Below are 25,052 nucleotides of genomic sequence, written 5' to 3' on the forward strand. Positions count from 1 at the left end.
ACCTTGATTGAGTATTCGTGCCAAATTTGGTCCAGATCTATCTTTGTTTGAGTCCACAGTGCTCTCTTGATGTAGATGAACTTCAACTCCAAAACAAAGTCAGTGCCCACCAAACCTTTCTCTTCTGAAAAGCCAATTGGTTTATCCTTATTGTAATATTCCTTTAACTGTCTATATTGAAACCAGGAGATGTTTCCAAATCTGTTTTTGATTTCATCTTGTGATTTTATCTCATAAGTATCAGTCTTCTTCATCAAAATATCTCTGTAGGTTGGCAATTCTTTCCACCCCAATAGTCTTCTTTGACCTGTTAAACCCCTGTGTCGGTAGGACCGATAGGTCGCAGGTTCGAATCCGGGGAGAGGCGGATGAGCTCCCTCTATCAGCTCCAGCTCCTCATGCGGGGACATGAGAGAAGCCTCCCACATCAAAAAAACATCAAAATCATCCAAGCGTCCCCTGGGCAACGTCCTTGCAGACGGCCAATTCTCTCACACCAGGAGTCACTCCTGACACGACACGACGACCTGCTTCTAATGACGAGATCCAGAGGGATGTTTTTGCATTTATCCCAATTTTTTTATTAATGTTGCTCTTATAAAATGATTTCCGAAATTCCTCTCTGTTTTAGTTTTCTTGTACCAAATGTATCCATGCCACCAACAGTTTTTCCCGATCTAATGTCATCCAGTCTTTTATCCATGAAAAGGCCGAGGTCCCATGATATAATTTCAGATCTGGTGTTTATGTTTTGAGACTATTCATTACTGAAATTGTTCTTGTTGTGGTTGTGGTTTCTTGGGAGTTTTCCTTATGTCCTTTCTCCCCTGGAAATTGACTTGAGGTCAGAAGGGAGATCTCTTTTCAATCATTGGGTTCCATATTCAGAGCCAGGCAACGTTTCTGCTTTAATTGACCATCTGTAGTGAATCTTACCTAGTAGGCCGGAAAAGAAGCCTGGATAACAGTATGGCAGTATCCTCCATTTTGAGAGTGTAAGCCAGGGAAGCAGCCATCTTGAGTGAGGATAGTTAGAAGATGGGAGGAATTTGAGGTCTCCTGGGATTGGCTAGAGCAGATGGGAGGAGCCAAGTTTTAGGAGGGAAAAGATTTCAGTTTCTGTGGAGTTGAGAACTGGGAGCTGGTGGGTGAAGAAGTGTTTTTGAAACTGGGTTTTCAGGGAGAGAATGTTTGTGTAAGACAGGGTTGATTAACTGACAGGATCAGACAGCAACCGGATTTCTTGTGGGAGATAGCACAAGAGATTAGCTCTCTAGACTGAGTTAGTTAGCAGGAAGAACTCTGGGAAGAGTTAGCTAATAACTCAGGGGACTACCTAGGACAAGTTAGTCAGAAACTCATTACTATTTCTCTGAAGCAGAGTGAGGGATTTTTGGTTACTAGTAGCTAGATCTGTCTGATTGTAACTAAGTGAAGAAACTCATTCTAGCAACCATCAAGCTGTGGAACTTTTGGAACAAGTCAAGCGTTTTGTGCCGCTCAGAAGAAGTTAGTTGTCTGTTTTTATAAAAAAATCTTTTTCTATTTAACTTTCAAAAAAGTCTCTATTGTTCCTCATTCTATCATTAATCTTTTGTGATAATTCCAGCATCTTTAACATCCTGATACTACAGAAGGGTCTCTTATCCAAACAGTCATTCTGGGAGCTAAGGTAAGAGCTTTGTTGGCAGAAGTAGGAAAAGTTTACCTCAAAAACTCATTTTAAAAATCCTAAGGCAACTTGGGTTGGTGGCAGCTTTAAACCAAAAGAAGACTAAAAGACAAGCAGTGTTCACTCTACCATTACACATATCTATCTACATCTCGCTACCAAATTGGAGGCACAGGGGTAGGATTTTTGGGGAAGAAGTGAATCTTTGGAGGAAGAACCATCCTGCCCAGTCATATTATCAATAAGCCTCCAGCCTCCCGTCACTGGGTGTGGTATTTTCCTTTATACTGGTGTCCAGTGGTGTGATATTACAGCTGGAGGGTATATTATAGTATATACGTTATAATTGGTACCAGTGGTGGCAAGTGGTGTGAAGGATTTATAATAAGAGATTTATAATAGTGATTATTTATTTATTTATTTATTTATTTGCTATACTTGTATACCACTGTTTCTCAGCCTAGCCGGCGACTCAACGCGGTTTACAACAAAATATAACAATCAACAGTATACAGTTTAAAACCATTAAAACATAATACACAATTCATATATCAATAACAATCCAATTCATCTCCTGACTAAAATCATGATCCAGTTTCGTCGTCCATATTGCCAGTCCTTTAATCATTACATTCATTGTACTGAGTTAACCAAATGCCTGTTTGAACATCCAGGTTTTTAATCTTCTTCGGAATACCATCAATGAGGGGGCTGATCTTACCTCCATGGGAAGGGCGTTCCATAGCTGCGGGGCCACCACAGAAAAGGCCCTGTCTCTCGTCCCCGCCAGCCGCCCCTGTGAAGCAGGCGGGATAGAGAGCAGGGCCTCCCCAGAAGATCTTAGGGTCCTGGTGGGCTGATAGGCTGAGATACGTTCGGATAGGTAAGTTGGGCCAGAACCGTTTAGGGCTTTAAAGGCCAACGCCAGCACTTTGAATTGAGCCCGGTAGCAGATAATATTTGTATGTATGTGTTTTATCCTGTATAATTTCTGCTATGTAAATCGCCTGGAGCATCTCGGATGGAGGGCGATTAATAAGTAATTAAAGATGATGATGATGATGATGATGATGATGATAAGTGAGTTATAAAAGCGTTCAATCCTTTATACCATCTCATGCAGGATGTTGTAATGGGAATAGATGCAAGAATTTTGTTCAGGGAAGATAACATGAGCCTATTGTCCCATTCTTCTAACTTTCTTGATTTGTACTGTTATTGAACACCACTACCCTCCACCACTAATAAAAAGGGATTTATAGTTAGGAATGTATAGCTTTCCAAGGGTAACAAGCCAGAATGAGATAAAGCAGCATCCTCTCTTTTGCACAAAGCCCCACCACTCGCAGAACCTTCTCTCACTCTCTTTATCCTCTTAACCCTAAACTATGTGTTAAACCACTTTTATTCCTATAACTTTATTAAACATGTTCTATTTTACTCCTGGGAAAGGAAACATTGACCTCTGTCTGACCTAGGTCAGGACATATTACGCAGCTATTGCCTCATATTGGGAAAGAGCCCTAGGCGTGGGTCAAAACAACGGAGACTTTTCGACATTGCAACATCCTTTCTCTGGCTGGCCTAGAAATAGACATAATCCCATCATCTTCATGCTTAGACATCCAGTGCCAAAGCTACAAAACTCAGATCAAACTGCCACCATGTTTATATCAATCAAGCTCCACCAACCATCTGGAGGGTCATTTGTGTCTCAACCCAATTCTAAAGGTACAGCAAATTCCCCACATTCCCTAAGGTTAGGGGCACCGGACCCCCATTAAACTGAAACAATTTTTTTAGCTTGAGAGGACCTGTCTGGGAAATTTTAGATCTTCCAGACTGACTCTGGTCAACTTCTGCAGGAAGGTGGCCACAAAATCACTTTTGAGGCCTTAGAGATTCCTAGAGAAGTCTCTAGTTCTGCTTTCACTTCAGAATCCATTGAAATGTTCCTATCAGTGAAATGCTATGGGCTTTGTAGTGAAAGCCAATAAAGGCAAGAGTCTGTTTTAGATGAAGAAACTCATTTATTCATTTACCCTTCATTCATTTCAGAGGTTCATCGCCTTCTTCAAAACATGGTTCTGACGGATTCTCCTCCTTATAGAACTTATACTTGCATGTTGTTTTATCGACCTTTGCTATGCATCCTTCAATTTTCATAGGTCCACCGTATCTAAAAATAAGAAGGATCTGACATGAGCTGGAGGGTTTGCAGACAAGACCTGACCTGGAAACTGTGAGTCTCTTTCAAGAGCGGCTTAAAAAGTTAGACATGTTTAGCTTGGAGAAGAGAAAAGATGGTGGAGAGGAGCCATGAGAGCCATGTTTAAGTATCTAAAAGGATTCCTATACAGGAAGGGGCTCTCCTAGAGACTGGGGCCCAATGGAGAAAGATATTCAACTCCTTGAAATGAGATTCCATCTAAACATTAAGAAGAACTTCCTGATGGTTTAGCACTGGAACCTGCTGCCGCCTGGGAGTCCGGTGGAGTCTCCTTCCCCGGAGGTTTTGAAGCAGAGGCTAAATGACCATCTGGGGGACTTGATTGGTATCTTCCCAAATGGAGAAAGGGAATTGGACTGGATGGCCCTTGAGGTCTCTTCCATCTCTAGGATTCTATGACTCGAAGTGAATACACTTTGCCTACCTGGCACAACAATGCTGCCCCATTGTGTTGCAGGTACATTCCATACACTTTTCTGTTTCCCATGAATCTCCAATGCGATGAATAGTCCCATCATACATGTCGACACACACATACTCCCTTGGTTTACCTAGGGAGAGAAAACAACCTTTGGTTTTGTCTACAATCGTGTCATAAAATGTGTTAGAATTGTGTCCTAGCTACCATTTCCGGAAAGAGCTCCCTCCATCCTTTTCCATTAGAATCATAGAAGCAAAGAGTTGGAAGAGACCTCATGGGCCATCCAGTCCAACCCCCTGCCAAGAAGCAGGAATATTGCATTCAAATCACCCCTGACAGATGGCCATCCAGCCTCTGTTTAAAAGCTTCCAAAAAAGGAGCCTCCACCACACTCCGGGGCAGAGAGTTCCACTGCTGAACGGCTCTCACAGTCAGGAAGTTCTTCCGAATGTTCAGATGGAATCACCTTTCTTTCTTGTAGTTTGAAGCCAATGTTCCTTGTCCTAATCTCCATGGAAGCAGTAAACAAGCTTGCTCCCTCCTCCCTGTGGCTTCCTCTCACATATTTATACATGGCTATCATATGTCCTCTCATCCTTCTCTTCTTCAAGCTAAACATGCCCAGCTCCTTAAGCCGCTCCTCATAGGGCTTGTTCTCCAGACCCTTGATCATTTTAGTCGCCCTCCTCTGGACACATTCCAGCTTGTCAATATCTCTCTTGAATGTCTGGATGGCCATCTGTCAGGGGTGATTTGAATGCAATATTCCTGCTTCTTGGCAGGGGGTTGGACTGGATGGCCCATTAGGTCTCTTCCAACTCTTTGATTCTATGATTCTATGAATTGTGGTGCCCAGAATTGGACACAATATTCCAGGTGTGGTCTAACCGAAGTGGAATAGAGGGGTAGCATTACTTCCCTAGATCTAGACACTATGCTCCTATTGATGCAGGCCAAAATCCCATTGGGTTTTTTTGGTGCCACATCACATTGTTGGCTCATGTTTAACTTGTTGTCCATGAGGACTCCAAGATCTTTTTCACACGTACTGCTCTCGAGCCAGGCTTTGTCCCCCATTCTGTATCTTTGCATTTCGTTTTTTCTGCCTAAGTGGAGTATCTTGCATTTGTCCCTGTTGAACTTCATTTTGTTAGTTTTCGCCATTCATCTCTCCAATCTGTCAAGATCATTTTGAATTCTGCTCCTGTCCTCTGGAGTATTGGCTATCCCTCCCAATTTGGTGTCATCTGCAAACTTGATGATCATGCCTTCTAACCCTTCATCTAAGTCATTAATAAAGATGTTGAACAGGACCAGGACCAGGACGGGCCCAGTACGGAACCCTGCGGCACTCCACTTGTTACTTCTTTCCAGGATGAAGAGGAAGCATTGGTGAGAAACCTCTGGATTCGTCCATTTAGTCCATTACCACTAGCTGTATGTTTGACACGCCAAAAATCCACTTCATTTGTATTTACAAAATTTTGGCAATCCTTGTTTTGTTTCTAAAGTATTTTGAAAAATTCATAAGGGGTTCATTTTGTATGGAATACAAAGGTTTGTAAATTTTGTTAGTTTTTCAAATTGTTATTTGCCCATTTGCGGCAATGGGAACAGTTCTGGGGTTCCTTTCTCCATCATTTATAGGGCTATCAGGATGAAACTTGCTACAATTGTAGCATACTTTTACCACCAGAAGCCCTCCAGGTTTCAGAATGTTTCACTCATCCACTGACTTGTAGGAACTGTTTGAAGTTTTTATGTTTGAAGTTTTTATGAACAACGCATATGCTGCACTTTGCAGAATTGAATTATTGTTTTAAAACCAATAGAAAAGAAAGGAAGAAGACTAGGAACCTATTAAAATAGGTTACAAGGTGCATAGCTCTTGCAGGGAATTTTCTCGGGGGAAGTTGGTATCACTGCTGTATAGCTCGAAGCCAGCTGAAGCAAATAATAATAATAATAATAATAATAATAATAATAATAATACTTTATTTAATGCCCTGCCAATGGGGACCCGGGGCGGCTTACATAAGGCCAAGCCCAACAGCATATTACAATAAAATAAAACCAAAACCCCATAACAACACAGTAAAATACATACAACATATGAGTACCAAAAAATAAAATAAATATATAAAGCAAATTCATACACAATAAAATAACAGTGAGTGGGCTGCATGTGTAAGATAAAATACTAAAAATACTAAAATTAGGATGAGACAGGGATGGAGCAGATTGTTTGTGAGGGAGAAACTCATAAAGGAACAGGGTCATAAAAATAGACCTTCATACAGATGGGGAAACATACTCTGGGGACAAAAATAAAATGAGCAGTGCTAGTTGTCACAACTGGCATTGTGGCGAAGGTTAGAGGTGAACATCCTCATTCCACTTCGAAGTGCAAAGTTCGCATTGTAATATGCTACCTAAATGCTAAGGGCATGAATGCTATTGTGATTCATCGCAAAATCATTTTGGTTTATGGAGAGGACATAATGTCAAGAGAGCATGTGACAAAATGGGTATGGACTATATATTGTGAGACTATGAAGAAACTTCACAGAGCCAACCAAAACAAATGTTGTGGAATGCTGATGGCAGGAGTCTGTCTCCTTCATGACAATGTGCGTCCGCATACCAGTTGTGCAACACAAGAGTGGTTGACTTCATTGTGTTGGGATGTTTTCAGCCACCCGTCTCATAGCCCTGATCTCACAATCAGTGACTACCGTCTGATCACTAAATTGAAGGAACATCTGGGTGGGGAAAAATCTTTTCCAACAATGACAAGATGAAAATCAAAGTGACAAACTGGTTGAAAAAGGAGGAAGGAAACTCCTATGACACAGGCATCCAAAACTCATCCTACAGGTGACAAAATGTTTGAACTGAATGGTGATGATGTGGACAAATAATGTAATACCTATGCTACAATCCGTGTCAGTTTCATTGTTGAACTTTCTAAGTCTTTAAAAGAACATTGTGTGGGGAAATCCGAAAGGCCTCTCAGCCGAGGCACCCCCAGCGTCCCGTTGGGCATTCAGAAAACATGTCCTGTCTACAGACTCTTTCACAGGCCCAGCACGTGACAGCACAGAGGGTATCCTTGAAGTGACTGGCTTGACCTTGAAGAAGCTGTGACATGAGCTGGCCCATGAGGTCACAAAGAGTCAGAAGCAACAGAACGAATGAACAACAACAAATTTCAGTGTAACCCCACTTGAAATGCCATGATATGGAATTGTACTTTGGTGAGGCACAAGCCTTCTTCTTAACTGAGAAGCAGAAAGGCCTTGCAAAACTACCACTCCCAGGACTCCATAGCATTGAACCAGGGCAAGTCAAGTGGGGTCAAGCTGCAAGCATGGTTGGCAACCCCTGCCCAGGTACCTGCCCAGGAAAGAGGCATGGCGCTTCACCTTTGTGGATCATTAGGCCGTTATTTGCCTAATTTGCTTGACTGCCTTACCGTATTTAAGAATAGGTTTGAGATAATCCGTTTGGCAGTATCCATGGCACAAGGACACTGCAATGGAGAAGACACCCAGCTGGAGAGGAGCAATCTGAAATAGAGGCACCAGGAAGAAGACAGTATTATTTTATTGCCTCTTGTCGTTGCTTGCCTTCTGATCCTGTCTCAGGCTGGGTGCCCAAAAGGCAAACATATCACTTACCAATTTCTTGGCACGGTTTGTTTGCCTTCCTCTGAGGCTGAGAAAGTGTGACACACCCACGATTTGCCAGTGGGTCTGAATGGCTGAGCAAGAGGATTCAAACTTGAGTCTCCAGAGTCACAGTCCAGCTCTCAAACCACCCAACTATACTGACGCTTTATACATTCTTTACGCAATTGTGTGCTCTCTACGCCATATCTATGGGGCCAATACCCATGACTATTATTTTTTTGTCGTGTCAGGAGTGACCTGAGAAACTGCAAGTCGCTTCAAGTCGCTTCTGATGTGAGAGAATTGGCCATCTGCAAGGACGTTGCCCAGGGGACGCCTGGATAATTTGATGTTTTATCATCCTTGTGGGAGGCTTCTCTCATGTCCCTGCATGAGGAGCTGGAGCTGACAGAGGGAGCTCATCTGCCTCTCCCTGGATTCGAACCTGCGACCTGTCGGTCTTCAGTCCTGCCGGCACAGGGGTTTAACTCACTGTCATGATGTCATTGATCCACATAAGAAATGGAACCTCTCTAGGCATTTCCAAGGTCTTCCAGCACTACTCGATGCACCTCGGAGTTTAAGGTCTTCTTAGGAGGCCCTACTCTCAGCCCCGCCTCTGTCTCAAACACGCTTAGCGGGGACGAGGGACAGGGCCTTCTCGGTGGTCGCCCCCTGCCTATGAAACTCACACCCCAGGGAAATTAGGTCATCTTCATCCCTCCTCACCTTTAGAAAAAAGTTAAAAACGTGGATGTGGCACCAGGCCTTCGGGTAATTAAGCGGACAATGACAATGTTGACAATGGCTTGGAAATGGATAATAGATAAGTTTGATGGAGCATCCAACCACAGTTTTCGGGTAGTAATGGCCACCAGAGTGGTAATTCTTAGTAGATTTTAATTGTATTGTTTTAATATTTTTAACTATTTATAATTATTGACTGTTTGTTTTTATTTTGTGTGTGTGTGTGTATATATATATATATATATATATATATATATATTCCGAACGCATCTCCCCTTATGAACCATGTAGGACCTTAAGATCATCTGGCCTTCGTCACAAGTATGTTTGGTGGAGTTGAGAGACAGAGCCTTCTTGGTGGCAGCCCCTCGACTATAGATATCTCCCTATAGATATTAGATCGGCCACATTCCGGAAAAAAGTCAAGACGTGGCTTTTTGAACAAGCGTTTCCAAATGCAGAGTAACTGACACAGGAAAATGGAATATCGACGAGACCGGACAACGTTTTTAAAAAGGAAACACTATGAATTTATATTTTATTGATTTGTTTAGTTTTTATTATAGGTTATGTTTTTAATTATATTTATGATATTGTAAACATTGAATTTTACCCTGTTAACCGCCTTGAGTCGCCTACAAATACAGTAAATAAATAAATAAATAAATTGAGGTATTGAATTACTGCCGATTGGAAGCCGCCCTGAGCGCCCCCCCCCCCCAAGGGGTTGAGAAGGGCGGGGTACAGATATTCAAAATAAATAAATAAATAAATTTACTAGGTAAGGGATACTCAAGAGATGGTGTTGCCACCTTCTTCTTCTGGAATACAGTCTCTCCTTCCAAGTACCAACCAGGACTGGTTCTACTTTGCTACCAAGAACCGACAGGATTCCAGTGCTTTCAGGTTATTTAGGTAAAGGTAAAGGTAGTCCCCTGACACCAAGTCCAGTCATGTCTGACTCTGGGGTGTGGTGCTCATCTCCATTTCTAAGCCGAAGAGCCAGCGTTGTCCGTAGACACCTCCAAGGTCATGTGGCCGGCATGACTGCATGGAGCGCCGTTACCTTCCCGCCAGAGCGGTACCTATTGATCTACTCACATTTGCATGTTTTCGAACTGCTAGGTTGGCAGAAGCTAGGGCTGACAGCGGAAGCTCACGCCGCTCTCCGGAATCGAACCTGCGACCTTTTGATCAACAAGCTCAGCAGCTCAGTGCTTTAACCCACTGCGCCACCGGGGGCTCCTCAGGTTATTTAGATATACAAAAATAATAATTACGCCTCTTACCATTTTGGGCTCCTCCCGATTCAACTGGCAAAGTCTTCAGAGTAAATAATCCCTCAGGAGTCTCCTGTCCCTTGCATTTATACAGAATTGAGGGGGAATAGGACAAGGAAGGGAGGCGAGATGGGGATATTGGAATGTGTAGGTGGAAGCAATTAGGAAAGAGCAGTACGAAATAGATAGGGACACAACTGGCAGAACAAGCATTAATGAGAAGCAAGGGGATCTCTTAAAAAGTAAGGACATGATGGGGGAATAAAGATATAGGAAATGGAATGTAAAGGGTATTTAAAAATATATATATACACATATATATATACAAGTCGAAATACGTCTATAATTAATTATGTATGTTTGATCTACAAAGGCTCCTACACAGTTTGATGAGTCAGGGCCAAATTTGGTACATAAACAACAGTATGCCAAGGTCCAACAAAAATAATGGTAGTTTTCTTTGGGGAAAGGAGATTGAAAGGGGATTATGGGAGTTGTAGTCCACCCACACTCAGAGAGCTATGTGAATCCCATCAACGATAGATCTGGACCAACCTTGGCTCACCTACACTTCATAATCCAATTTAAGATACTGGTCAGCTTTGGTAGTCCAGGTAAACTGGCTAGGATTTCTGGGAAACTCCTGAATGACCAAAAGTTGGGAACCACTGCTTTAGAGGGAGGAGGAAAGAGGATGTTGGAAACTATAGTCCACCCATATCGAGAGAGCCATGTGAATCCCACTGACAATGGATTGGGACCAAATTTGACACATATACCTATTGTGACCCAAATTAAAATACTGGTGATCTTTGCAGGGATAACAGAGAGTGATGGAAATAGGATCCAAAGACACTCAGAATTCCTATCCATGGCCAAAGGAATGGTGTTCCTCCAAACCAGCCAGAGGTATCATCCTACTTCCCATAATGCTTCTCCTAACATCCACGCCCCTTTGCTAGGAACACTGGAGATTATGAGATTTGCAACTAGTCAGAACGCAGTAGAACCACTCAAGGGGTTGCCATTGAGATCTGTATACCATAGGGCATTGGTTCTCAGGTGTTTTTGGCCTACAACTCCCAGAAACCCCTGTCGGTTTACCAGCTGTTAGCATTTCTGGGAATTGAAGGCCAAAACATCTCAGGACCCACAGGTTGAGAACCACTGCTATAGGGTTATCAGTACCTGAGGGACAGAGAAACTACTGCTTTCTTTTTCATTCTGGTACATAAATGTGCTCATTCAATAAAATGAGGTGATGGTAGGATACTTTTTTAAAAACATGGGACAAGTCATTCCCAAAGAAAACATAGGGCAATCAATGCGAGTGTGTGAGACAAGTAAGGAACCTGATTGACAGCTGATATGTGTGTGGGAAAGAGCCAGCTGTTTTCCAAAGGGGTCACTAGAAGGTCATGGGAAAGAGCCAGCTGAGAGCCCAAGAGACTGTTAGAGACTGGGAATTTATGGTGACAGGCCCAGAAACAGAGAGGAGATGAGATTCCGATGAGGTTTTTCAACAAGGCTTTATTTCAAGTTGATCAACATGAGATGAATATCCTTTGACCATTCCCGGTCAAGAACAAATACTATTCACCCCTTTGTGGCGCACTTAACAATGGTTTTATATCAAATTTGTAAAAACAACACGTAAGCAACTTTTGATTGGTTGTTCTGTTTCTAACATCACAGCATGAGCTGCGACTTATCAATCTGTAAGTTGATTATCCAAGGCAGAAAGAATTTGTGGGAGTAAGGGAGTATATCTGCTTGTGTCTGAGCAAGGAACACAGGCAATTACTTTTTTCCTATCAGCTGCAGCAAGCAAAGCTCTCTCAATAGACAGGGATTCTGGGTCTCAAAAGACAGGGATTCTGGGACTTGTAATAAATGGAAATTTATTTTTCTTAATCATGTTCCTATAAGACCATTGGAGAGTTTGAAGAAAGGCTCAGCTAGAGGTTTGCCATGTAGATCAATATTAACTCAGGTGTGTTCACTACTTGAGAGACACAATAAACAGTGCTTTGCGCTGCAGTCAGGTGATAGAACCACCCCTATCATTGTCACACTAACAATTAGTTTTACTAAGAGATTACAACATGCAGACCCAGGCAACAGTGGGTTCATATGCTAGTAAATAGGAAAAAAGTATTTAAAAAATAAATAAGTAATTATATTCTTCTATCAGCAGGTTCAAACTACACTGATTCTACTGTGTAGTAGCATCCATTGGACATAGGAAGGCTCAGATTTGAACCCTCTTCTCAAGAGACTTTCCAAACAGGAAACAAGCAGAAAGGATGACTTTGAGGCCACCATCCTTCCCCAGGAAGACCAACCATCTCCTGAAGATATCCTGAGCCGGATTATGCATTACATTTTCAAAGGGAAGGTAAGGCAAGACTTGCTGTTCTCCCAGTACACCAGGAGCAACATATTCAGGAGATAAGAAGAGTCTGGACGCCTACTGGCATTGCAAAGGGATGGCAGCATCGGGTGACCTTCAGACACTGTGATTTTGGCCTCAGAAAATGGACCTCCGTCATGAGAACCAGAACTCAGCTGTGGCAGCACAGGTAAGGCACCCATGAGTCAACCTTTCAGTGTGGAAGTTTGTTCCAAATCTTACTAGTGTTCCCAATAACTCTTTGAGCCAATTTGAGATAATTCTAGTGAGGGGAATTCCTACAATTCAGTGGATTAAAGGGCTGGAAAGGTTATTTATTAATAGCTAATAAAGCACAATTGCTTTGGGATAAGGAAGTGTTAACTTGCAAGGCTGTTGTCGCATAGGTTGCATCTACACCAGCATTTCTCAAGGGGGGGGGTCACGAAGGGGTGTCAGAGGGGTCACCAAAGACCAGTAGTAAATACAGTATTTTCTGTTGGTCATGGGAGTTCTGTGTGGGAATTTTGGCCCAATTCTATAATTTGTGGGATTCGGAATGCTCTTTGATTGGAGCTGAATTGTAAAACCTGGTAATGACAACTCCCAAATATCAAGGTCTATTTTCGCCAAACTCCACCAGTTTTCACATTTGGGCATATTGACTCTATATGCCAAGTTTGGTCCAGATTCATCATTGTTTCAGTTTACAGAACTCTCTGGATATAGGTGAACTACAACTCCAAAACTCAGGATCAATGCCCACCAAGCCCTTCCAGTATTTTCTGTTGGTCATGGGAGTTCTGTGTGTCAAGTTTGGTTCAATTCCATCGTTGATGGAGTTCAGAATGTTCTTTGATTGTAGGTGAACTATAAATCCCAGCAACTATAACTCCCAAATGCCAAAATCAACCCCCCCCCCAACCCACCCCTCCAGTATTCAAATGTGGGTGTTTCAAGTATTTGTGCCAAATTTGGCCCAATGAATGTAAATACATTTTGCATATCAGATATTTACATCACAATTCATAGCAGTAGCAAAATCACAGTTATGAAATAGCAACGAAATAATTTTATGATTGGGGGTCACCACAACATGAGGAACTGTATTACGGGATCACGGCATTAGGAAGGTTGAGAATCACTGTTGTATGGGAATAAATCTAAGAATTTTGTTCAAGGAAGAGGACGTTTTTGGAGATGTTTAGTACCAAAATATCCTGGACTCAACCTTGAGATGTACGGATAAAGCTCCATCAACCACCTGGAGGGTCATTTGTGTCCCAACCCAAGTCTAAACCTACAGCCAATCCTCCACATTTGCTACGGTTAGGGGTAGTGGAACACCATTAAATTAAAACAACTCTTATTTTTTTCAACTTGAGAGAAATCTCTAAGAATTTCTAGGTCTTCCAACCTGACTCTGATCAATTTGTGTTGTAAGCTGGCTACCAAATTGCATTGGAGGACATAAAGATTCCTAGAGAAGTCTCTAGGTCTGCTTTCAGTCGAGAATCCATTGAAAAGTTTCTCTCTGTGAAATGCTATGGTCTTTGAAGTGAAAACCAAAAAAGACAAGAGTCCGTTTTAGATGCAGAGGCTCATTTATTTATTTGCTCCCCATTCATTTAAAGGGTTCCTGGCCTTCTTCAAAACATGGTTCTGATGGATTCGCCTCCTTATAGAACTTATACTTGCATGTTGTTTTATCAACCACTGCTACACATCCTTGAACACGCGCAATGCCACCGTATCTAAAAATAAGAAGCAGAAGAAGAAGGTATCCACTGACATGGGTTTTTAGACTTGCAAAGAGAAGAAGAGTGAGGTGCAGCTCCGTCATACCTAGATCTAGAAGAGCAGAAGCAGTTGGGATGAGGTGGTTCATCTCCATTCCGCTCAGGCTCAGAAGTGCATGAAAAAATCCACCCTCTAGGGCCAGGGCAGTGGCAGTTGGAATGGAGAAAGGGGCTCCCATCTGGTTCTAAGTCTAAGGAATGATAGGAACACTTTCCTCTATCCCAACTGCCACTACCCTGGCCTTGGAGGGAGAGAAGAGGAGGCAGGCAGAGCTCCATCATGACTTGACGCAGATGAAACATCCTCCCTCTTCTCCAACTGCCACTGCCTTGGCTTCGAAGGAAGAGGAAGCAGGTGAAGCTTCATCATGCCTAGGTCCAGAAACAAAGGCCTCCATCCATCCCAGCTGTCACTGCCCTGACCTTAACGAGAGAAGAAGAGATTGAGCTCTATTATGGCTAAGCCCTTCACCCCAACTGTCACTGCACTGTCATTGAAGGGAGAGGATCGTGGTATTATAGATGTAGCCACAGCTCCATTGCTCCTATGTCCTTAAGCAGAAAAAGCTCCTTCCCCATCCCAACTGCCACTGCCTTGGCCTTGGATTGAGGAGAAGAAAGAGTAAACACAAACGCATCATGCCTAGAAGCAGGTGGAAGCACAGAGGCGGCCTTAGGTAATTTTCAACAGTAAATAAGCAGTATTCCTCCCAACCAATCACTGATATATATTTTCTGTTTGTCATGGGAATTCTGTGTGCCATATTTGGTTCAATTCCATTATTGGTGGAGTTCAGAATGCTCTTTGATTGTAGGTGAACTATACATCCCAGTAACTACAACTCGCATATGTCAAGGTCTATTTTCCCCTAAGAGCGCCTCAAGAGTGCCCCTGGGCAAAATCAACTAAACTGCAAATGCTTACTTTGCGTAATGGGTTGAGCCACCCCTGTGGAAGCCCCTTCTGCAATCCCATCTGCCACTGGCCTGGCCTTGGAGGAAGAAAGGCAGCCATTCTCTTTTATTTATTTATTTATTTCAGATATGTGTACCTTGCGCTTCTCACCACCACCCCGGTGGGGGGGGGGGGGGGACACGCTCAGGATGGCTTTCCATGTGTGTTAACGTCTTATTTGTTAGATAGAAATGGCACAGCATTTCTAACCATGGAAAAAATACTGTTTGATGAACATGTGAAATATTGATAGCATCTGGGTATGACTGTGAATGTCATGATGCATTAGGGAATGTGGTAATGGCTGAGTTATAACCCTGTGATGGTTATTGCAAAGGGCTTGCATCAACCAGTGTCCCTGGTATATAGGTGGCTATATAAGGAAGGTGAAAGAATCCATCTTTCTCTCTCCTGTGTGACTCGGTGTGAGTATCTGCCTATGCTGTATATGACTATTTGATGACTCTGACTGTTTGCAAGTACAAGGAAAGTGGATCTGTGAATCCTGTTTGTACATTCGTATATATTAAGGAGCTGAGCATGTTTAGCCTGAAGAAGAGAAGGCTGAGAGGAGATATGATAGCCATGTATAAATATGTGAGAGGAAGCCACAGGGAGGAGGGAGCAAGCTTGTTTTCTGCTTCCCGGGAGACTAGGACGCGAAACAATGGCTTCAAACTACAAAAAAGGAGATTCCATCTGAACATGAGGAGGAACTTCCTGACTGTGAGAGCCGTTCAGCAGTGGAACTCTCTGCCCCGGGGTGTGGTGGAGGCTCCTTCTTTGGAAGCTTTTAAACAGAGGCTGGATGGCCATCTGTCAGGGGTGCTTTGAATGCAATATTCCTGCTTCTTGGCAGGGGGTTGGACCGGATGGCCAACTATGATTCTATGATTGCAACAGTGAAAATTGAAGTCTCTGGATATTTTGGATGAAAACCTGAATTCATGAGTTTACTAAACAGTGTGTGTAGATAAGGTCAGATGCTGGCAGTTGGACTCTGCTGATAGATGGGTTGAAGTATGATTTTCTGCATTTTGCTTGCTTCTGGGACGCTTGCTATCCAACTTGCAGTGGTTCAGGGAGGTCGTGATTTGGAAACTATAAATCACTTTACATACCAGAATCCCGCAGCATTATTTAGAGTGCATGTCTTACAGCAGGGATCAGAGCAGAGGAATAAATAGCCTAAACTAGTGAATCCACTTTGCCTACCTGGCGCAGCACTGCATCCCGCTTGTGTAGCAGTTGCATTCCATACATTCAGCTGTGTTCCAAGAATCCCCCACGGGGTGCTTGCTCCCATCATACACATCGGTGCACACAAGCTCCTCCAGTTTACCTAGGGATTAAAAGCACCCATTGGCTTTACTTTCAATAATGCCATAACTTGTGTTAGAAGTTAGAGTTGGAGTCTAAAACACCTGGAGGGCCAAAGTTTGCCCATGCCTGCCCTAGAAGGAAATAGCATGCTTGACCATCTTACCGTCTTTGCTCACCACTTTATGCACGGTTCTAAAGCAGGCTCCATGGCACACAGCCACCACGACGCAGAGGACACCCAGCCGGAAAAGAACGTTCTGAAATAGAGGCACCAGGGATAAAGCATAGAAAGCATATTACAGAGTTTCCTTGGCAACATTTGTTTGCATTGCTTTGAGGTTGAGAGAGTGTGACTTAAATCAAGATTTTCCCATAACATTAGAGGGGTGGTGCTCATTTTGGTTTCTAAGCTGAAGAGCCAGTATTGTCCGTAGATGCCTCCAATGTCATGTGGCCAGCATGACTGCATGGAGCACTGTTACCTTCTCGCAGAAGCGGTACCTATTGATCTACTTACATTTGCATGTTTCCAAACTGCTAGGTTGGCAGAAGCTGGGCCTAACAGTGAGAGCTAAATCTGCTCTCTGGATTCAAACCGCTGACCTTTCAGTCAGCAAGTTCAGCAGCTCAGCAGTTTAATTCACTGCGCCACCAGGGGCTCCTGTGCCGAAGAAGGAAGAACAACAACAACAACAACAACAAGTACAAGAAAAGAAATATACTGCTGGCATCATAAACTGGACGCAGGCAGAACTGGACAATTTGGACAGAAAAACAAGAAAACTCGTGACCATTCATCATTCACGACATCCTCCCAGTGATGTTGATCAGCTCTATCTGCCTAGAAGGTCTGGTGGGAGAGTACTTTTACGAATAAAACAAGCAGTTGAAGAAGAAAAACACGTCCTGGCAGAATATGTCAAGGAAAGCCAAGACTCTGCTCTAATTGAAGTCAATAACTGGAAACTTCTCAAAGCACAGCAGACCAAGAATTAGTACAAGAAAACTGCATTACTAACCAGAGCTGACAGCTAGCACAACAAAGGGCAGTTCCTTGACAAAATTAAAGGAAAAGTTGAGAAGGAGAAGACCTGGTGATGGCTAATGAATGGAACCCTGAAGAAGGAGGCAGAAGGCCAGCAGCAAGCCATCAGAACCAATGCAATTAAGGCCAGGATTGAAAAATCAGCTGATAACCCAAAATGCAGACTGTGCAAGGAAGCTGATGAAAACAGGGATCATATCCTCAGCTTCTGCAAGAAAATCACACAGACGGACTACAAACAGAGGCACAACTTTGTGGCCCAAATGATTCATTGGAACTTATGTCACAAGTACCACCTGCCAGTAGTAAAGAATTGGCGGGATCATAAACCTGCAAATGTAGTGGAAAATGAACATGCAAAAATACTGTGAGATTGTTGAATCCAGACTGACAAAGTTTTGGAACACAATACACCAGACATCACGATTGTGAAAAAGAAAGACGTTTGGATTATTGATGTTGCCATTCCAGGAGACAGTCGCATTGAGGGAAAACAACAGGAAAAACTCAGCCTGATCAGGACCTCAAAATCGAACTGCAAAGGCTCCGGCATAAACCAGTGGTGTTGGTCCCAGTGATCATGGGTACACTGGGTGCCATGCCAAAAGATCTCAGCCGGCATTTAGAAACAATAAACATTGATAAAATCACGATCTGTCAACTGCAAAAGGCCACCTTACTTGGATCTGCACGCATCATTCGAAAATACATCACACAGTCGTAGCCACTTGGGAAGTGTTTGACTTGTGATTTTGTGATACGAAATCCAGCATATATATCTCGTTTGCTGTGACATACCATGTTTTTGTGTCAGTAAAATAATAATAAAAATAAACTTTAGTTATATTCCACCCTCTCTCCCCAAGAGGACTCAAACTTGAGCAAGGATTTGAACTGCTGTCTCCAGATTCGCAGCCCAGTGCTCAGAACACTACACCCGGTTAGCTTTCTATACGTTCCTAATATGCAGCATAACCTGCACCTAAAAGTCTAGCATCCACATCCAACCAAATTTGTCTTCTTAAGGGATTTTCTCGGTATTCTCAGGCTAGAGGTGCTTCTTTTCAATTATCTCTGGTTTCACATACCTATGTAAAGTCTTGGAATGTGGACACAGGGATCATACTGTATTTTGAAAACTTAATCTATTAAGACATATCCCCAAATCTTAAGATTTCCGAATGCACTGAAAATGAATGTACTTATGCTGCCTACTTACTAGGAATATGTCGAGACGATTTTTTGACATACCTGTCAACATCTTGTAAACAAACTCCCAACTAAAGACAAACTGAATTATGTATACACTGATTGGAAAATGTTGACCATTTCCACTCCCTTGGCAGCCACCTCTCCACAAAAGTCAACACTGAGACTGAAATATGAGGGGAATTTTTAAAGTAAGGTCCGTTTTGTTGTAGACACTAGTAGTTTGCGCGCATACTGCAATGAACACGTGCGTCGTGTACCGGCATGCCTTGGGAACAACTATGCTCAGTTTCCGCTCTGTAGCTAACCTGTACGGTTCTCTTCTGTACTTTAAAAATGTTTAAGACTATCAACTCACCCTCCGCATGTGAGGTTCATTCAGTGATACGGTTTTTGTCAGCAAGGAACCTGCCTGCTGCAGAAATTCACCGACAGATTTGTGAAGTGTACGGTGATACTGTTATGAGTGAAAGCAAAGTGCGTAAGTGGGTACGACAATTCAAAGATGGCCGTGACAACATCCATGATGAGGACCGCTCCGGTCGCCCTTCTTTGATTACAGACGATTTGGTGGCTTCAGTTGAAGCGAGGATTCGTGAGAACAAGCGTTTCATAATAACAGGTCTCTCAAACGAATTTCCTGACGTGTTGAGATCAGTGCTCGAAAAACAGAGTGAAGTATGTACTTTCTGAAAATAAATTTACCTTTTTGAAATAAACTTTCGTTGTCTACTTACGTTCAAACGGACCTTACTTAAAAAATACCCCTCGTACAACATGGCGTGAGCTCTGCGAGTGCAGTATTCTTCCGAATGAAGCAGAGTGTTTAAGGATCAGGACATCCGTAGGTCGACCAAGGGGCTTATTTAGAAAGCCATTTCCTCCAAACCCTGCCTCCACCCTCTCTCCATTGTGTTGAAGTCAGGAATTGACGTCACACTCAACTCCTGGAATGATTCCATCATTCCAGGCTGTGGTGCAGCTAGCTGATTACTATTGACCGAGAAGTCATGAGTTCGAAGCCAGCCCAGGTTGGAGTGAGCTTCCATCCATTCGTCTAGCTTGTTGTTGACCTTTGCAGTCTAAAAGACAGTTGCATCTGTCAAGCAGGAAATTTAGGTACCGCTTTATGCAGGAGGCTAATTTAACTAATTATGACACCATAAAACCTTCCAGCAGTGTGCAGAAGAATGAGGAAGTACTCCATGAAAGGACTCGGTGTCACAAATGGACGGTGAAGCAGCTGCTCCCCCTGTGGCTGGAATCGAGCCGGAATCGAGCATACCCTCATGAAGCCAGAAAGCTGGAATGTTAAATTGATTCTGTGTCTATATATGTTGTATGTCTAATTGGCATTGAATGTTTGCCATGTATATGTGCATTGGAATCCACCCTGCGTCCCCAATAGAGTGGAATATAAGTACTGTAACTAAATCAATCAATCCATCAGCGTTGCCTCCAAAAAATCCTGCAAATCTCTTGGGAAGACAGGCGGACAAATGTCAGTGTGCTGGAAGAAGCAAAGACCACCATCATTGAAGCGATGCTATTATGCCATCAATGCAGTTGAACTGAATGCCACGTTGTCCAAATGCCCAACCACTGTCTCCCAAAGCAGTTACTCTACTCCAAAGTCAAAATGGAATGTTGGTGGACAGGAAAAGAGATTGAAAGATGGGCTTAAAGCTAAACTTAAAAACTGTGGCAGAGACACCGAGTACTGGTAAGCCCTCACCCTTGAGCGCTCTAACTGGAGGTCAGCTGTGGCCAGCAGTGCTGCAGAATTTGAAGAGGCACAAATGGAGGGCACACACACACACACACATAATGTATGTAACCAGAGTTCCGTGTGTACCTTCAAGTCACCTCTTGACTTATGGTGACCCGTGAATTTCACAACGTTTTCTTAAGAAAGGAAGACTCAGAGCTGGTTTTGTAAGTTCCTTCTTCTAAAATATAGCCTTTGGCAACTTGTGTTGGTTGCTCCCACCCCCATCCAGCCCTGCTTAGCTTACAAGATCTGCCAGGGTCTGGCCCATTTGGGGTCATTCGGCCTTTACTAAATAGGATTTTCTTAGGCAAGGAATAGCTGGAAATGGTTTTGCCAGTTCCTTCCTGTGAAATACTGTTTATACTGTAGTACCGTACATGGTCTTGCATTGAAGACCGTGCTTAGCTCTTAAGATCAGACAAAATGTGGTGCCTTTCAGGTGCCACTAACGGTTCAGGACCTGCCTATCTGTGCGACCGCCTTCTCCCTTATTATTATTATTATTATTATTAACTTTATTTGTACCCCGCTAGCATCTCCCGAAGGACTCGATGCGGCTTACACAGGCCGAAGCCTCAAAACACAATACAATAGAGAACATAACACAACAATAGCAAAGCAAATCAAAACAATAAGCAAAATAACGACAATGGCAGTACATCAAGACATTATTAAAACTGGTTCGGCCGGCGCAATGGGGTACAAGGGTTAAAAGTGCTGAAATGGCAGGAGGCACGTAGGATTAAAAGTGAGGTGTGCAGCGACAATTAGTTATGCTAAGGTGCTATTGGGACTTGGGGTGGGGATTCCTAGTCTGAGAAGGCACAACGGAACAGCCAAGTTTTTAAATTCCTTCTGAAAACAGCTAGAGAAGGGGCCTGTCGGAGATCTTTTGGAAGGGCGTTCCAAAGTCGGGGGGCCGCCACAGAGAAGGCCCTGTCCCGTGTCCCCACCAAGCACGCTTGCGATGTAGGTGGGATCACGAGCAGGGCCTCCCCAGATGACCGGAGCGAGCGTGTGGGTTCGTAGATGGAGATGCGGTCACGCAGGTAGGGTGGTCCCAAACCGTTTAGGGCTTTGTAGGTGAGCACCTGCAGCTTGAATTGGGCTCGGAAAATAAATGGCAGCCAGTGGAGCTCCTTAAACAGAGGGGTAGACCTTATGAGCCCACGTGGTCCTTAAGATCTTCTGGGGATGCCCTTCTCTCGCTCCCGCCTCCGTCTCAGGCACGGCTGGTGGGGACGAGAGAGAGGGCATTCTCGGTGGTGCCCCCCCCCCGTCTCTGGAACTCCCTCCCCAGGGAGATTAGGCTGGCACCCTCCCTAGCCACATTCCATAAGGAATTATAGATGTGGATGTTTCGTCGTGCTTTCGATTGACGACTCCTATGACAAATGACCTGTATTATGACTTGAATTGTCACTCAATCTGATGTCCTATACCAAGGGTCCCCAAACTACGGCCAGCGGGCCACTTCCGGCCCGCCAAGGGCCCTTATCCGGCCCGTGGAGGAGGAGCACCCCCCCAAACAGTTCCCCTCCGTTGGCTGGCTCACACTATCCGTCAGGCCCAATGGGCAGCGTGAGCCAGCCAAGGGCAGCTGCTCCGCGTGGCCTACTCATGCGTAAAGCACCTTGCAAGGTGCTTTACTCGCAAGTAGGCCGCATGGGGCTGCTCCTCCCTTGGCACGCTCATGCTATCCGTCAGGCCCGATGGGCAGCGTGAGCCAGCCAAGGGCAGCTGCTCCGCGTGGCCTACTCGTGTGTAAAGCACCTTGTGAGGTGCTTTACTCGCAAGTAGTCCGCGTGGGGCTGCTCTTCCCTTGCCATCATGCTATCCGTCAGGCCCGATGGGCAGTGTGAGCCAGCCAAGGGCGGCTGCCCCAGCGCTCCATGCAATCATGCTGGCCACATGACCTTGGAGGTGTCTACGGACAACGCCGGCTCTTCGACTTAGAAATGCAGATGAGCACCACACCCCAGAGTCAGACACGACTGGACTTCATGTCAGAGGAAAATCTTTAACCAGGAAAATTGTGGAAGATCCAGGGTGGGAGAAAGAACTCTTGTCTATTGGAGGTAGGTATGAATGTTTCAATTGGCCACCTTGATTGCCATTTTATAGCCTGACAGTTTTTAGGGAGAATCCTTTGTTGAGAGGTGATTAGCTGGTCCTGATTGTTTCTTGTCTGGAGTTCCCCTGTGTTTGAGTGTTGTTCTTTATTTACAGTGATAATTTTAGAGTTTTTAAATATTGGGAGCCAGATTTCATTCAGACTAGAAACAGGAAGATTTCCCATTCTCTGCTCCTGGAATTCCTGCCTAAAGAGGGCTAGAAAGAACCCCCTCTAAGGGCCCTTCCACACAGCAAAATAAGATAGGTGCAATGTGCAGAGGAATTTTTTATTGATTTTTTTTTAAAAAAACAAACTATAGTCCAGCCCTCCAACGGTCTGAGGGACAGTGAACTGGCCCCCAGTTTCAAAAGTTTGAGGACCCCTGTCCTATACTATATTAACTGATCCTGTTAATTTACTCTGTTTCCATGATATCTCCTATGCCGCTATACATTGTTATCCACTTTACTAAACCACTTATCCTTAACTAGCTCACGTAGTGGTTTTCCTCCCCCCCCCCTCCAAAATTAGTCTGCTGTTATTGTTGTTGCTAGCTATTATTGTTATGTTGTTTTACGCTGTTTTATGCTGTTTTAATTGTATTCTGCCTTGGGCTTGGGCCCCATGTAAGCCGCCCCGAGTCCCTTCGGGGAGATGGAGACGGGGTAGAAAAATAAAGTTGTTCTTCTTCTTCTTTATAATCCTGAGCAGTATTTCAAAATAGCAATAATAATATATTGTCTAAGGCTTTCATGGCCAGAATCACAGGCTTGTTGTTATTATTGCTGGGTTGTTGTTGGTTTTCCAGGCTATCTGGCCATCTTTCAGAAGCATTCTCTCCTGACGTTTCGCATGCATCTTTGGCAGGCATCGTCAGAGGTGGTGAGGTCTGTTGGAAACAAGTTATATATCTGTGGAATGTCCAAGGTGGGAAAAAGAACTCTTGTCTCTTGAGGTAGGTGTGAATGTTTCAATTGGCCGCTTTGACTAACATTTAATGGCCTAGTAGTGTCAAGTACTGGCTTCTTACTGCCTAGGAGAATGCTTTGTTGGCCATTCCATTATAATCATGGTGGCCAATTGAAACATTCACACTGGCCTCCAACAGACAAGAATGTTTCAATTGGCCACTTTGATTAACATTTAATGGCCTAGCAGTGTCAAGTTCTGGCTTCTTACTGCCTGGGGGAATCCTTTGTTGGCCATTCCACTGGCCTCCAACAGACAAGAGTTCTTTCTCCCTCCCTAGACATTATTCCACAGAGATATAAACCCCACTTGCCTAGTTTCCAACAGACCTCACAACCTCTGAGAATGCCTTCCATAGATGTGGGTGAAACGTCAGGAGAGAATGCTTCTGGAACATGGCCAGACAGCCTGGAAAACCCACAATAACCCAGCAATAATAATAATAATAATAATAATAATAATAATAATAATAATTTTCAGATCTTGTCCAAATCAAGCAAGATTGCAAAATCCTTACTTTACTTACCATTTTGGCTTCTTGGATTTGGGAAAGCAGACTTTCCCCGAATGGATCTTGACAACCAGGAGGAGATTTCTTGGCTGCTTTTGTGGAGAATGTCTTCCCTCAATTTATGGAGCCGAGAAGAGGAAAAGGAGAGGAGGACACCTCCCCGTGACAGTTGTGTTCAGGCCCAATGAACGGGACACAGAGGCAGAAAGGCGGTTGGGAAAGACGTGTTTGCTCTGGATTTCGCTGGTATTTGATTTGTACATTTGTACATTGATACCTGTGATAAGCGAGTGGCTCTTGTGGCTTCCAAAGAAATATGACGACAGATAAGGACCCACAGCAAATCAGAGAAGATTTACGTATGATGCGCCCATCACATTTCACAATTGGGACATCTATCTACACTGCAGACAGCATCTCCTTGGCATCTCCTATAACATCTCAGTGTTAGACTTTTAGGCATGTAGGATAATTATATCTCGTGTTTCTCAACCTTCCTAAATCCGTGACCGTTTAATACAGTTCTTCATGTAGTGATAACCCAAACCACAAAATTATTTTCGTCGCTACTTCAGAACGATAGAATTGGACCAAACTTCCCACACTAGGCTGTGTGTTGGAATGGGTTTCATTGGGGTGGAGGTTTAGTAGATGTAAAGGGAAAAGTAAGAGAAGCCCTCAGTAATGTAATTTATTAATAACTAGCCATCCCCTGCGACGCGTTGCCACATGGGGATTCTGTGTGGGAGGTTTGCCCCAATTCTAATGTTGGTAGGGGTTCAGAATGCTCTGTGATTGTAGGTGAACTATAAATCCCAGAAACCACAACTCCCAAATGTCAAGATTCTATTTTCCCCAAACTCCACCAGTGTTCACATTTGGGCATATTGAATATTCATGTAGAGTTTGGTCCAGATCCATCATTGTTTGAGTCCACAGTG

At 43.7% G+C, this 25,052-nt stretch overlaps 1 protein-coding gene across 1 annotated transcript; it reads right to left on the minus strand.

Annotated features, from left to right (window-relative positions):
• Positions 1 to 13,998: 13,998 nt before the first annotated feature.
• LOC132782404 (small serum protein 5-like) lies at positions 13,999 to 24,361 on the minus strand. Its single transcript, XM_067470744.1, has 4 exons — positions 24,127 to 24,361; positions 16,654 to 16,747; positions 16,383 to 16,509; positions 13,999 to 14,167 (listed from the first exon to the last, which is right to left on the minus strand). The coding sequence occupies exons 1-4, from the start codon at positions 24,127 to 24,129 to the stop codon at positions 14,038 to 14,040; spliced, it is 354 nt and encodes a 117-aa protein (XP_067326845.1). The 5' UTR covers positions 24,130 to 24,361; the 3' UTR covers positions 13,999 to 14,037.
• Positions 24,362 to 25,052: the final 691 nt, after the last annotated feature.

Source organism: Anolis sagrei, chromosome 7, assembly GCF_037176765.1.
Source record: "Anolis sagrei isolate rAnoSag1 chromosome 7, rAnoSag1.mat, whole genome shotgun sequence".
Classification (NCBI taxonomy): domain Eukaryota; kingdom Metazoa; phylum Chordata; class Lepidosauria; order Squamata; family Dactyloidae; genus Anolis; species Anolis sagrei.

Excerpts from the sequence above, each read along its gene's own strand:
- LOC132782404 (XM_067470744.1), bottom strand. Across the intron at positions 16,510-16,653 it reads TAAAGTGGTGAGCAAAGACG|GTAAACTGGAGGAGCTTGTG; the intron begins GTAAGATGGTCA and ends TTTAATCCCTAG. Across the intron at positions 14,168-16,382 it reads GGGATGCAGTGCTGCGCCAG|ATACGGTGGCATTGCGCGTG; the intron begins GTAGGCAAAGTG and ends TCTTATTTTTAG.